Source organism: Panulirus ornatus, chromosome 11, assembly GCF_036320965.1.
Source record: "Panulirus ornatus isolate Po-2019 chromosome 11, ASM3632096v1, whole genome shotgun sequence".
NCBI classification, from domain to species: Eukaryota; Metazoa; Arthropoda; class Malacostraca; order Decapoda; family Palinuridae; genus Panulirus; species Panulirus ornatus.
This window is the reverse complement of record NC_092234.1, coordinates 35,944,498-35,959,731: the sequence shown is the minus strand read 5'-3', so window position 1 is coordinate 35,959,731 and position 15,234 is coordinate 35,944,498. Positions and strand designations below refer to the sequence as shown.

The window sequence follows — 15,234 nt, the reverse complement described above, 5'->3', positions numbered from 1 at the left end:
GACAGATCAGCCAGAAAGGAAGCTAGATATGATATAACAGAGTGAGGAAAGAAAGCCAAAAGAGGGCATTTGGAAATCAGATCCTGATGCCATATCTTTTCTAAGGCTTTCAAAATATCCAAGGCTACAATAAATGATTCTCCAGTCACCCATCGGCCAGTGAACGACTGAATGCTGTTCAATCACAACAACCCTTAGGATAAAGTTCTGAGCACTTCCCTAATGCACTAAATTAGAGTTTAAGATGCCAACGTCCCTCTTCCCATTTCACGGTTTTCTATCTATCTACATATCTGACATCCATTCCCTCTGGGAACTTGCATCAAAGGAGTGGCCATGGCAAAAGAGTCTCCACTTATTCCTGTCCTTACATGCCTTTCTCACATAAGCCATTCCCTGCATTCTTCCTCTATTTCTCTCTCTCCAATACTTTTCCACTCTATTTCCCCATGTCACAGGCGCTGTTCCTTTCATACCAACTCCTTTAATTGTACTATCATACACACTCCTTGAAAACTCCCAGGACTGCATGCCTTCCACATGCCCAAACCATATCAAAGTATTATGTTTCATCCACTTTAACACTTCACAATTTATTCCCTTCACATTCCCTGCCATACTGTCTTGTATTACTTTCTTCATTCCACCTATCCATACCACATGCTCCTCTCAAATAACTCATTTCTACAGCCTGGATTTTTTGATCTCTATGACTCATCCCATGTCCATGTTTTGACTGCACAGGTCAGGGTTGGGAGGACCATGCTGTTTCTTAATCCTTTCTCTACTTCCATACTTTCACCTCTACCTTTCATTATTCTATGACTGCACAGGTCAGGGTTGGGAGGACCATGCTGTTTCTTAATCCTTTCTCTACTTCCATACTTTCACCTCTACCTTTCATTATTCTATTAAGGAACCCAGGGACTTCTACGATGTACTGCTTTCTCCCTCATCTCTCCCTCCATATCACCAAGCCTACCCAAGGTAGCTCTCACATTCTTATATTGTCACCTCTTCCAATCTTTCTACCCCCATATCTATAATACAGTTAGTACACTTTCCTCTCACATTCCATAGAGCTTTGAAAAATCTATACTATCAGATTGCTTCCTTTCAGACACCATGACATTACTTGTACTTATATTCACTCATGTATGCTTACAATCATAAACCACAAATACAACCTTCTGCAACTCCTCTTCACTCCCAGCGAACAACACATTATCATCAACCAAAAGACTTGTCACTAGTCACTCACCATACCTTACCACCAAACTCCATTTCTACACCCATTTTTCATAGTTTCGCTCATTTCTCTTTTATCTATCTATAATTGTGATATCCGATTCCTCCAGGAACTCCCAACAAGGGGGTTGCCACAGTAAAAGTCCCTACTTTTCCCTGTTCCTACATGCCTCCTTTGCAAACACCATTCCATGCATTCTTCCACTGTTTCTCTCCCTCTAGTATTCTTCCACTCCATTTGCCCATATCACAGGAGGTCTTCCTCTCACACCTATTTATATTTATTTATTTATTCATTTTGCTTTGTCGCTGTCTCCCGCATTAGCGAGGTAGTGCAAGGAAACAGACTAAAGAATGGCCCAACCCACCCACATACACATGTATATACATACACGTCCACACATGAAATAACAACCCCCTCCCCCCGCATGTGTGCAAGGTAGTGCTAGGAAAAGACAACAAAGGCCACATTCGTTCACACTCAGTCTCTAGCTGTCATGTAATAATGCACCGAAACCACAGCTCCCTTTCCACATCCAGGCCCCACAGAACTTTCCCTGGTTTACCCCAGACGCTTCACAGGCCCTGGTTCAATCCATTGACAGCACGTCGACCCCGGTATACGACATCATTCCAATTCACTCTATTCCTTGCACACCTTTCACCCTCCTGCATGTTCAGGCACCAATCACTCAAAATCTTTTCACTCCATCTTTCCACCTCCAATTTGGTCTCCCACTTCTTGTTCCCTTCACCTCTGACACATATATCCTCTTGGTCAATCTTTCCTCACTCATTCTCTCCATGTGACCAAACCATTTCAAAACACCCTCTTCTGCTCTCTCAACCACACTCTTTTTATTACCACACATATCACTGGGAACTTCAGTGAAGGGCGTAAATGGGGAGGTGATAACAAGTAGTGGTGATGTGAGAAGGAGATGGAATGAGTATTTTGAAGGTTTGTTGAATGTGTCTGATGACAGAGTGGCAGATATAGGGTGTTTGGGTCGAGGTGGTGTGCAAAGTGAGAGGGTTAGGGAAAATGATTTGGTAAACAGAGAAGAGGTAGTAAAAGCTTTGCGGAAGATGAAAGCCGGCAAGGCAGCAGGTTTGGATGGTATTGCAGTGGAATTTATTAAAAAAGGGGGTGACTGTATTGTTGACTGGTTGGTAAGGTTATTTAATGTATGTATGACTCATGGTGAGGTGCCTGAGGATTGGCGGAATGCGTGCATAGTGCCATTGTACAAAGGCAAAGGGGATAAGAGTGAGTGCTCAAATTACAGAGGTATAAGTTTGTTGAGTATTCCTGGTAAATTATATGGGAGAGTATTGATTGAGAGGGTGAAGGCATGTACAGAGCATCAGATTGGGGAAGAGCAGTGTGGTTTCAGAAGTGGTAGAGGATGTGTGGATCAGGTGTTTGCTTTGAAGAATGTATGTGAGAAATACTTAGAAAAGCAAATGGATTTGTATGTAGCATTTATGGATCTGGAGAAGGCATATGATAAAGTTGATAGAGATGCTCTGTGGAAGGTATTAAGAATATATGGTGTGGGAGGCAAGTTGTTAGAAGCAGTGAAAAGTTTTTATCGAGGATGTAAGGCATGTGTACGTGTAGGAAGAGAGGAAAGTGATTGGTTCTCAGTGAATGTAGGTTTGCGGCAGGGGTGTGTGATGTCTCCATGGTTGTTTAATTTGTTTATGGATGGGGTTGTTAGGGAGGTAAATGCAAGAGTCTTGGAAAGAGGGGCAAGTATGAAGTCTGTTGGGGATGAGAGAGCTTGGGAAGTGAGTCAGTTGTTGTTCGCTGATGATACAGCGCTGGTGGCGGATTCATGTGAGAAACTGCAGAAGCTGGTGACGGAGTTTGGTAAAGTGTGTGGAAGAAGAAAGTTAAGAGTAAATGTGAATAAGAGCAAGGTTATTAGGTACAGTAGGGTTGAGGGTCAAGTCAATTGGGAGGTGAGTTTGAATGGAGAAAAACTGGAGGAAGTGAAGTGTTTTAGATATCTGGGAGTGGATCTGTCAGCGATGGAACCATGGAAGCGGAAGTGGATCATAGGGTGGGGGAGGGGGCGAAAATTTTGGGAGCCTTGAAAAATGTGTGGAAGTCGAGAACATTATCCCGGAAAGCAAAAATGGGTATGTTTGAAGGAATAGTAGTTCCAACAATGTTGTATGGTTGCGAGGCGTGGGCTATGGATAGAGTTGTGCGCAGGAGGATGGATGTGCTGGAAATGAGATGTTTGAGGACAATGTGTGGTGTGAGGTGGTTTGATCGAGTAAGTAACGTAAGGGTAAGAGAGATGTGTGGAAATAAAAAGAGCGTGGTTGAGAGAGCAGAAGAGGGTGTTTTGAAATGGTTTGGGCACATGGAGAGAATGAGTGAGGAAAGATTGACCAAGAGGATATATGTGTCGGAGGTGGAGGGAACGAGGAGAAGAGGGAGACCAAATTGGAGGTGGAAAGATGGAGTGAAAAGGATTTTGTGTGATCGGGGCCTGAACATGCAGGAGGGTGAAAGGAGGGCAAGGAATAGAGTGAATTGGAGCGATGTGGTATACAGGGGTTGACGTGCTGTCAGTGGATTGAATCAAGGCATGTGAAGCGTCCGGGGTAAACCATGGAAAGCTGTGTAGGTATGTATATTTGCGTGTGTGGACGTGTGTATGTACATGTGTACGGGGGGGGTTGGGCCATTTCTTTCGTCTGTTTCCTTGCGCTACCTCGCAAACGCGGGAGACAGCGACAAAGTATAAAAAAAAAAAAAAAAAAAAAAAAAAAAAAAATCTCTTACCCTATTATTACTTACTCGATCAAACCACCTCACACCACATACTGTCCTCAAACATCCCATTTCCAACATATCCACCATCCTCTGCACAACTCTATCTATAGCCCACACCTCACAACCATATAACATTGTTGGAACCACTATTCCTTCAAACATACCCATTTTTGCTTTCCGAGATAATGTTCTCGACTTCCATACATTATTCAAGACATCCAGAACTTTTGCCCCCTCCCCCATCCTATGATTCACTTCTGCTTCCATGGTTCCATTCGCTGCCAAATCCACTCCCAGATATCTAAAAACACTTCACTTCCTCCAGTTTTTCTCCATTCAAACTTACCTCCCAATTGACTTGTCCCTCAACCCTACTGTACCTAATAACCTTGCTCTTATTCACATTTACTCTCAGCTTTCTTCTTTCACACACTTTACCAAACTCAGTCACCAGCTTCTGCAGTTTCTCACACGAATCAGCCACCAGCGCTGTATCATCAGCAAACAACAACTGACTCACTTCCCGAGCTCTCTCATCCACAACAGACTGCATACTTGCCCCTCTTTCCAAAACTCTTGCATTTACCTCCCTAACAACCCCATCCATAAACAAATTAAACAACCATGGAGACATCACACACACCTGCCGCAAACCTACATTCACTAAGAACCAATCACTTTCCTCTCTTCCTACACATACACATGCCTAAAATCCTTGATAAAAACTTTTCACTGCTTCTAACAACTTGCCTCCCACACCATATATTCTTAATACCTTCCACAAAGCATCTCTATCAACTCTATCATATGCCTTTTCCAGATCCATAAATGCTACATATAAATCCATTTGCTTTTCTAAGTATTTCTCACAAATATTCATCAAAGCAAACACCTGATCCACACATCCTCTACAACTTCTGAAACCACACTGCTCTTCCCCAATCTGATGCTATGTACATGCCTTCACCCTCTCAATCAATACCCTCCCATATAATTTCCCAGGAATACTCAACAAACTTATACCTCTGTAATTTGAGCACTCACTTTTATCCCCTTTCCCTTTGTACAATGGCACTATGCAAGCATTCCGCCAATCCTCAGGCACCTCATACATACATACATACATTAAATAACCTTACCAACCAGTCAACAATACAGTCATCCCCTTTAATTATATTATCATACACTCTCCTTGTAAACTTCTAGTCTTGCATTCTTTCCACAGACTCATTCCTTCACTTGCCCAAACCATCTCAAAGTACTACATTTCACCCATTCTATCACTCCACAATTAATTCTCTTTGCATTCCCTGCCATACTGAATCTCTCATACACCCTTTCATTTCTTTCTTCATTCCATCAAGTCAACACCACATGCTTCCCTCAAGTAGCTCATTTCCACAGCCTGGATTAACCTCTGTGACTCATTCCATGTCCATAATTTGGCAGCACAGGTCAGGGTTGGGGTAAGGACTATGCTGTCCCTTAATCCCCTCTTCACTACCATATTTACACCTCTAATCTTCATTATTTTGTTAAGGGAACCAGTGACTTCCACCCTGTACTTCTCTTTCTCTTATCTCGCCTTCCATATCACCAAACATATCCAAGAAAACATCTAAATATTCAAATTCTCTCACAACTTACAGTCTTTCTCCCTCCATATCTAAAACACAGTTTGGTACACATTTTTCTTTCACTCTAAATAGTTTCCCTTCAAATGCCATTAACTTAGTTTTACTTACATTTACCTTCAATCACCTACACTTAGGCACATCATAAAACACAACCTTCTGAAACTCCTCTTCACTCTCAGCAAACAGCACAGTATCATCCTCACACAGGTTTGCCTCTAGCCATCACCCCATCTCTACAATCCCTTTCCCTAGTCTTGCTTTCATCTCTGTCATCACTCTATCCATGTATATATCAAAAAGCCATGGTGCCATCATAGCCCTCCCTCACACCCACATATATACTGAAACTTTCCCTCAACTTTTCATCCACTACTATAAATGCATGTGCCACTCAATAGAAGGCTTTCACACCATCCAACAGTTGTTCCCCTACCTTAACATATTCCATTTGGCATTCTACTCGACTCTTGTCAAATGCTTGCTCTAGATCCATAACAGCTGCATACAACTTTTTACCATTCACAAAATACTTTTTCCATAGCCATCTTTACCACAAAATTCTAATCCACACATCCCCTATCTTTCCTAAAAACCCCCTTGCTCCTCACTTACTCTGTATTCAGTCACTTCTATCACTCTATCAATCAACATTCTTGCACACACTTTTCCAGGTATACTTAACAGCCTTATTCCCTTATAACTGCAACATATATCCTTAGCATCTTTTCCTTTGAGTAAATGAACAATAATAGCTTTCATCCAATCATCAAGCAAACCTTCTGTTTCCATACTAAGTCACATATCAGATGCATCCACTCTATCACACTTTCTCCTCCATACTTCAACATTTCAGCCATAATCCCATCCATTCTAGGTGCCTTTCCTACCTTCAGCCTCATTATTGTCCTTTTACCTACCTTTCTGATACAGGCACTAGCACTAGTATCCTCTTCCTGCCATCCTCCATATCCATGCATATAATAACTGTTGCCTCAACCTCAACATTCATCAATTCTTCACAATACTCTTTCCATCTGCCTTTCACTTACTCATTTTGATTTAGCAACTCCCCTCCCTTACTTTTCACATTAACATTTCCACTCTTACATCCACCTCTTTCCTTTTCACCACCTTCCATACAAATCTTATTTTCCATAAACATTTCACTCATTCTTCAAAAATCTTCATCTACTCTTTCTTTGCTTTCTTAACCCATTAAAGGTGGGAGAAGTTTTTCATATATCTGTGTTGGGCAGCATATTCTAGGAATAATAAAGTACACAGGAATAAGCCAATGCATACATAAATAGATAAATTGGATGAAAAATGAATGTAAGAAGTATTACTTATGAGATACTGCATCATAGCTGGCTGTGGCAGGAGGCGAGGAGTGCTAAGCAGGGGAGAGCATGACCTATCTTCACCTTCCATTGTTTCTGCTAATACTGACAATGACTTGTCTGGATTTTTACCTTCTAGGTTGTTGTTAAGAATTGGTGCTAAATTGAAAAAAAAATTTGAAATTGGGCTGGCTAGAATATCTAGGTGGACAGGTAGGCCATAGTGTTTTACGAGGTTCTAGCTATACTGAGATAACTCATTGGGCGAACATGGGTGGCTGTTTAGAGGTGTATCCAAACAGAGAGCATGATAGTACATGTCAGGGATGCAACATCACCCAATTTCACCATACAATTATGACACAAAAGGGCCCAATGTTACATAATGTTGCCTGCTTACTACTGTATGAACATTAGATAATATTGGCACTGACCATGGATGGGCGAGTGAGGGCACTGTTTACAGGACTGGGTAAACGGAGGTCAGGATAGTAAATGACAGTGCTTCCACATCGCCAAAATTCAGAAAACAATTATGATGCAAAATAGCCAAACATTACATAACACTTCCCAGATTCTACTGTATGAACATTAGGTAACATTGCCCACCTTAAATGGGTTAACATTTCGCTTATGCATCTAATATTCTTACCTCCTCCTTTACTGAACTTCCACTAATACATTCCTTTCGAGCAATCTACCACATGCCTTTTTCTTCTCTTCCAAAGCATTTCTAATTTCTGTCCACAATGCAAAGCACTTTTTATTCCAATCTCTTACTACCTTGTATCCAACTACAAATTCTACAACCTTTAATAGAATCTCCCAAAACATCTTAAACACCTCATTCACACATGACTGCACCCCAACATTCACTGCACTTCCATCTAAGCTTCTGATCACCCTCCTTTCATGCTCTTCCCTGCATTTTTTCTGATTCATGTTCTCACTTGCCAACACTTTTACCTCTCCACTCTTCCTTACACCATACCTCTCACAACTCTAGCATCTAGCATAATCTTTCTTCAACTGCCACATAGTCAATCAAAGCCTTCTGCTTTTCTCTTCCATCACTTTTCATACATGCATCCATCTAGATCATTTTGTGCTGAAAAAAGGTGTCTACAAAGAATAAATCCCTTTAAGCACAGACATACACAAGGTAACTTCCATTCTCATTTACTCTGGGCATTCCCTACTTATCAACTTTCTCGCCAATTTCATCACATCCCATTCCGCATTCATATCACCCATTACAATAACTTTTCTCTCGTTCTCAAAACCATTTATACCATCATTCAAATTTCTCCATAAAATCCTCATTCCATCCTTACCTCACACAGTCGTCTAATTCATACATGCATATACACACACCTAAATATACTTCACAATTCCATTCTTTCCTTTCACCCACACTGTTCTTGATCCACTACATCCATACACTGTAACACCCACTCACTCTCTCAGTGATAACAGAATTGCACATCTTCACCTAATAATTTTCATTCATTCCTGTCCATATCATTCCTTCCATAACTTCCATTCATCATTTCCATTTTCACTCTATACACCCTGCCCAAGGATATGAGTTTTTCTAACCCCCAGAACATCCAAGTTATAACTTTTAAACTTCTCCACAAGCTCCCTCCTTTTTCTCTCACCAGTCATCCCATTTACACTCAGCGCCATCACCCTATATTGCTCATCTTTTTTACTCTCTTATCATTCCATCCTTACACAAGTTAAAAGCCAGAGTGACATTGCACAGATTTGCCTTAAACCCATATGTATAATGAAATTCATACTCAACTCTCCATCCACTCCCACACATGCATTTGTTCCTCTATAGATGGCTTTCACATCATCCAGAAGTTGTCTCCTACCCCATATAAGTTTAACACATCTCTTACATAATATGCTTACTCCAGGTCCATAAAAGCTAAATACAGCTTCTTACCTTTTGCTTGATACTTTTCATAATCATTCTCATAGCAAAAATCTGATCTACACATTCCCCACCTTTCCTACAACCTCCCTGATCCTCACTCTTTCTGCATTATCACTTTCATCAAGCTACCACTCAACACTCTTACATACAATTAAAAGACTTATTCTCTTATAACTGATACATCCTTCCTTTGCACCTTTCCTACTGAATAAAGGAACAATAACAGCTTTCACCCATTTGGCACAACCTTCTGCTTTCATTCTCGATCACATATCAGATGCATCCACTCTGTCACACTTCCTCCATACTTCAACATTTCAGCTGTAATACTATTAACTTCAAGTGCCTTTCATACCCTCACTTTCATTATCAACCTTCTTATCTCCCTTCTTGCTATAGGCCCCTGCACTTTGGTCTTTTTCTTCCATTCTCCATATCCATCTATGCATTAACAACTGCCTCACTTTCCCCCATCCATCAGTTCTTCAAAATACTATTAATATATTCCGTTCAATCCCTCCTTTTCATTCAGCAACACTCCTTCCTTTCTTTTCACATTTACTTTGTATTCTTACACCCACCTCTTTTCTTTTTCATCTCCTTCATTTATGGAGTCATAACCTCCCAAATGAGGGTGGTCCAAGGTTGTGGGTCTCAAACATAATATGAGAATGAGCTAAGCATCATGCAACAAATAAAGTCCTCTTAGACCTGCCCAGACACTGGATTGAAGTAAGATATCATGAATGCTCAAATTGTACTACGTTACCCTAGGCATTCATTCAATAATTCACTTAACTGGTGCTGATCCTTCCCTATAAAAAGCTTCAATACAAAACAACTACATATGCAACTGTAATGCAGCGCCACAATAATTATTTGCACCATTTTCCACCTTTCATTATACATCCAGTCATATTTGGTTAAATTCACCCAATATTCACCCAAAGAACCAACAGCATTAATATTTCCTACCTTCAAAAAAAGTGCTCTTTCCTCCTCTTTGAAGTCGCGCTCAAGTATGTCCCACAACCAACACACAACACGGTGCTTATCGTGGAAACCTCCATAATACAATGTATTTTCACGAAGATCTTTAAGGTCCACTGCCACATTGTCCCCAGAAATCAGTCGCTGGAACTGGGATAAAAAAAAGTAGATGCATATATCAAGCAAACTGCTCTCTGAAGTATTGTATTACTCTTCACCCAATCAGATATATAAATATCAAGTAAACTGCACTAAAGTATTGTATTACTCTTCATCCAATTAGAGATGCAAATATCAAGCAAACTGCTCTCTACCTTATCTATTGTCATTAGCAACATTCCCTTTTACAAAGATTAAATGCATATAGCCTCTCACTTTACTCAACCATACCCTTCATTCTAATGAGCTAAGGTAAACAAAGGCTTCAATGCTAATTCAAAAACTAATCACTTTTTCTTTGAAAAGTAACATTATTCATGAAGATGTGCTGCCATTACCGGCAACTTGAACCACACACACAACAAACCTCCACTGCACACAATAAAAATCATTCCTCTAGCATCATCATGAAATATTTCTAGCTCTGAACTATTCACTTAATGCATCTATCCATCCCTTTTGCAGTCCACTCCTTTTTCTTCCATTTTTTAGAATATTCCATAAATCTTTACTAACTTATCATGAGTCATATGGACTACATGACCACACCAGTTTTTCAAATAAGCTTTCGTATATACATCTTTCTGATGATTTCTAAACACCCACACATATATCTGTACTCTACTAATTCTTCAAATTCCAACTATACTGCCAAAGTTATCCATCTATATTGCTCTTATAGTCGGTGCATCTCAACTGTGAAAATATTTTGATTTCACATATACACATTACAGATAACTACTCAATATTCAATCTTTTGATTCATCAGAACTCTAAGTGCACTTGTAATTCTTTTCACCTGCATGACATCTTAACTGCATTTTTTTCATTCCCATTCCTACTGATCATCACTCTTAAAAGCATTCACTCCATAACAAGTCCTAATTCTTGACCAGTGTAATTAATTACACAGCAACACTCTATCCCTAGACAACAATGAACTGCACTCCTACTTATTTTCTGTGAATGTCTTCCACTGAAGAATACTAAAGCAATCTACCTATCTGTCAAATCCTCTTTTAAAGGCGTGCACTGTAATGAATCCATCATATCATCATCTCTCAAAATTTCTCATACATAAAAACACAAAATGATAGCATTATTTCACAACCAAAATGCATTTACACATTCAAATCATTTACACACAAGCACAAATTTCATGAAAGTTCTTGTCAGTATTCACCAGTCTTTCACTCTTAATACAGTCAAACCTTTTTCTACTATACTTTGTCGCTGTCCAGTGCGTTAGCAATGCAGCGCAAGGAAACAGACGAAGGAATGCCCCAACTCACCCACATACAAATGTATATACATACACGTCCACACACGCACATATACATACCTATACATTTCAACGTATACATATATATAAACACAGACATATACATATATACACATGTACATAATTCATACTTGCTGCCTTTATTCAATCCTGTCGCCACCTCACCACACATGAAATGACAACCCACTTCCCCCACATGAACGCGAGGTAGCTCTAAGAAAAGACAACAAAGGCCACATTTGTTCACACTCAGTCTACAGCTGTAATGTATAATGCACCGAAACCACAGCTCCCTTTCCACATCCAGGACCCACAAAACTTTCTATGGTTTAACCCACACACTTCACATGCCCTGGTTCAATCCAATGACAGCACGTCAACCCCGGTATACCACATCATTCCAATTCACTCTATTCCTTGCACGCCTTTCACCCTCCTGCATGCTCAGGCCATGATCACTCAAAATCTTTTTCACCCATATTTCAACCTCCAATTTGATCTCCCACTTCTCCTTGTTCCCTCCACCTCTGACACATATATCCTCTTTATCAATCTTACCTCACTCATTCTCTCTATGTGACCAAACCTTTTCAAAACACCCTCTCCTGCTCTCTCAACCACACTCTTCTTATTACCACACATTTCTCTTACCCTTTCATTACTTACTCGATCAAACCAACGCACACCACATATTTTCCTCAAAAATCCCATTTCCAACACATCCACCCTCCTCCACACAACTCTATCTATAGCCCACGCCTCACAACCATATAACATTGTTGGAACCACTATTCCTTCAAACATACCCATTTTAGCTTTCTGAGATACTGTTCTCGAACAACAATTTACTATAGTCCACAAGCTCTCTCATCCTCAACAGACTGCATACCTGCCCCTCTCTCCAAAACTCTTGCATTCACCTACCTAACAACCCCATCCATAAACAAATTAAACAACCATGGAGACATCACGCACCCATCCCGCAAACCTACGATCACTGAGAACCAATCACTTTCCTCTCTTCCTACTCGTGCACATGCCTTACATCCTCGATAAAAACTTTTCACTTGCCTCCCACACCATATATTCACAATACCTTCCACAGAGCATCTCTATCAACTCTATCATTTGCCTTCTCCAGATCCATAAAAGCTATATACAAATCCATTTGCTTTTCTAAGTATTTCTCACAAATATTCTTCAAAGCAAACATCTGAACCACACATCCTCTCCCACTTCTAAAACCACACAGCTCTTCCCCATTCTGATGCTCTGTACATGCCTTCACCCTATCAATCAATACCCTCCCATAAAATTTCCCAGGTATACTCAACAAACAAAGTAATGAAAGGGTAAGAGAGATGTGTGGCAATAAAAAAAGTGTGGTTGAGAGAGCAGAAGAGGGCGTTTTGAAATGGTTTGGTCACATGGAGAGAATGAGTGAGGAAAGATTAAGAAAGAGGATATATGTGTCAGAGGTGGAGGGAACGAGGAGAAGTGGGAGACCAAATCAGAAGTGGAAAGATGGAGTGAAAAAGATTTTGAGTGATCAGGGCCTGAACATGCAGAAGGGTGAAAGGCATGCAAGGAATAGAGTAAATTGGAACAATGTAGTATACCAGGGTCGACTTGCTGTCAATGGATTGAACCAGGGCATGTGAAGCGTCTGGGGTAAACCATGGAAAGTTCTGTGGGGCCTGGATGTGGAAAGGGAGCTGTGGTTTCGGTGCATTATACATAACAGCTAGAGACCGAGTGTGAACGAATATGGCCTTTGTTGTCTTTTCCTAGCGCTACCTCACAGGGGGTGAGGGTTGTTATTTCATGTGTGGCGGGGTGGCAACGGGAATGAATACGGGCAGACAGTATGAATTACGTACATGTGTATATATGTATATGCCTGTGTGTGTATATATACGTATATATTGAGATGTAAAGGTATGTATATGTGTGCGTGTGGACGTGTATGTATATACATGTGTATGTGGGTGGGTTGGACCATTCCTTCATCTGTTTCCTTGCGCTACCTCGCTAACGTGGGAGACAGCAACAAAGTACAATAAATACAAATATACTCAACAAACTTATACCTCTGTAATTTGAGCACTCACCCTTATCCCCTTTGCCTTTGTACAATGGCATTATGCATGCATTCCGCCAATCCTTAGACACCTCACCATGAGTCATACACACATTAAATATCCTTTACAACCAGTCAAAAACACAGTCACCCCCTTTTTTAATAAATTCCACCGCAATACCATCCAAAACTACTGTCTTGCCAGCTTTCATCCTCCGCAAAGCTTTTACAACCTCTTCTCTGTTTACCAAATCATTCTCCCTAACCCTCTCACTTCGCACACCACCTCGACCAAAACACCCTATATCTATCACTCTATCATCTAACATTCAACAAACCTTCAAAATACTCACTCCAACTCCTCACATCACCACTGCCTCTTATCACCACCCCATTAGCCCCCTTCACCAATGTTCCCATTCGTTCTCTTGTCTTACGCACTTTATTTACCTCCTTCCAAAACATCTTATTCTCCCTAAAATTAAATGATACTCTCTCACCCCAACTCTCAGCTGCCCTCTTTTTCACCACTTGACCTCCTGCCTCTTATGCATCTCCCAGTCATTTGCACTATTTCCCTGCAAAAATCATCCAAATGCCTCTCTCTTCTCTTTCACTTAAAAATCTTACTTCTTCATCCCACCACTCACTACCCTTTCTAATCTGCCCACCTCCCACGCTTCTCATGCCACAAGCATCTTTTGCACAAGCCATCATTGCTTCCTTAAATACATCCCATTCCTCCCCCACTCCCCTTACGTCCCTTGCTCTCACCTTTCTCCATTCTGCACTGTCTCTCCTGGTACTTCCTCACACAAGTCTCCTTCCCAAGCTCATTTACTCTCACCACTCTCTTCACCCCAACATTCTCTCTTCTTTTCTGAAAACCTCTACAAATCTTAACCTTCGCCTCCACAAGATAATGATCAGACATCCATCCACTTGCACCTCTCAGCACATTAACATCCAAAAGTCTCTTTCGCACGCCTATCAATCAACACGTAATCCAATAATGCTCTCTGGCCATCTCTCCTACTTACATACATATACTTATGTATATCTCTCTTTTTAAACCAGGTATTCCCAATCACCAGTCCTTTCTCATCACACAAATCTACAATCTCTTCACCGTTTCCATTTACAACACTGAACACCCCATGTACAACAATTATTCCCTCAACTGCCACATTACTCACCTTTGCATTCAAATCACCTATCACTATAACCCAGACTCGTTCATCAAAACTACTAACACACTCACTCAGCTGCTCCCAAAACATTTGCCTCTCATGATCTTTCTTCTCATGCCCAGGTGCATAGGCACCAATAATCACCCAATCCTCTCCATCCACTTTAAGTTTTACTCATATCAATCTAGAGTTTACTTTTTTACACTATCACATACTCCCACAACTCCTGTTTCAGGAGTAGTGCTACTCCTTCCCTTGCTCTTGTCCTCTCACAGACCCCTGACTTTACTCCCAAAACATTCCCAAACCACTCTTCCCCCTTACCCTTGAGCTTCATTACACTCAGAGCCAAAACATTCAGGTTCCTTTCCTTAAACATACTACCTATCTCTCCTCTTTTCTCATCTTGGTTACATCCACACACATTTAGACACCCCAATCTGAGCATTCGAGGAGGATGAGCACTCCCCGCGTGACTCCTTCTTCTGTTTCCCTGTTTAGAAAGTTAAAATACAAGGAGGGGAGGGTTTCTAGCACTTCGCTCCCGTCCCCTTTAGTCGCCTTCT

The 15,234-nt window shown here is 40.8% G+C and overlaps 1 protein-coding gene across 1 annotated transcript in view; it reads right to left on the bottom strand.

The window, feature by feature from the left end:
• The window catches only part of LOC139751401 (ubiquitin-protein ligase E3B), a 260,968-nt gene that overhangs the window by 21,633 nt on the left and 224,101 nt on the right, over positions 1 to 15,234 (bottom strand). The window contains exon 20 of the mRNA XM_071666787.1: positions 9,943 to 10,107. Within this exon, the coding sequence (XP_071522888.1) occupies positions 9,943 to 10,107 (165 nt within the window). The remainder of the gene's footprint in view (positions 1 to 9,942; positions 10,108 to 15,234) is intronic.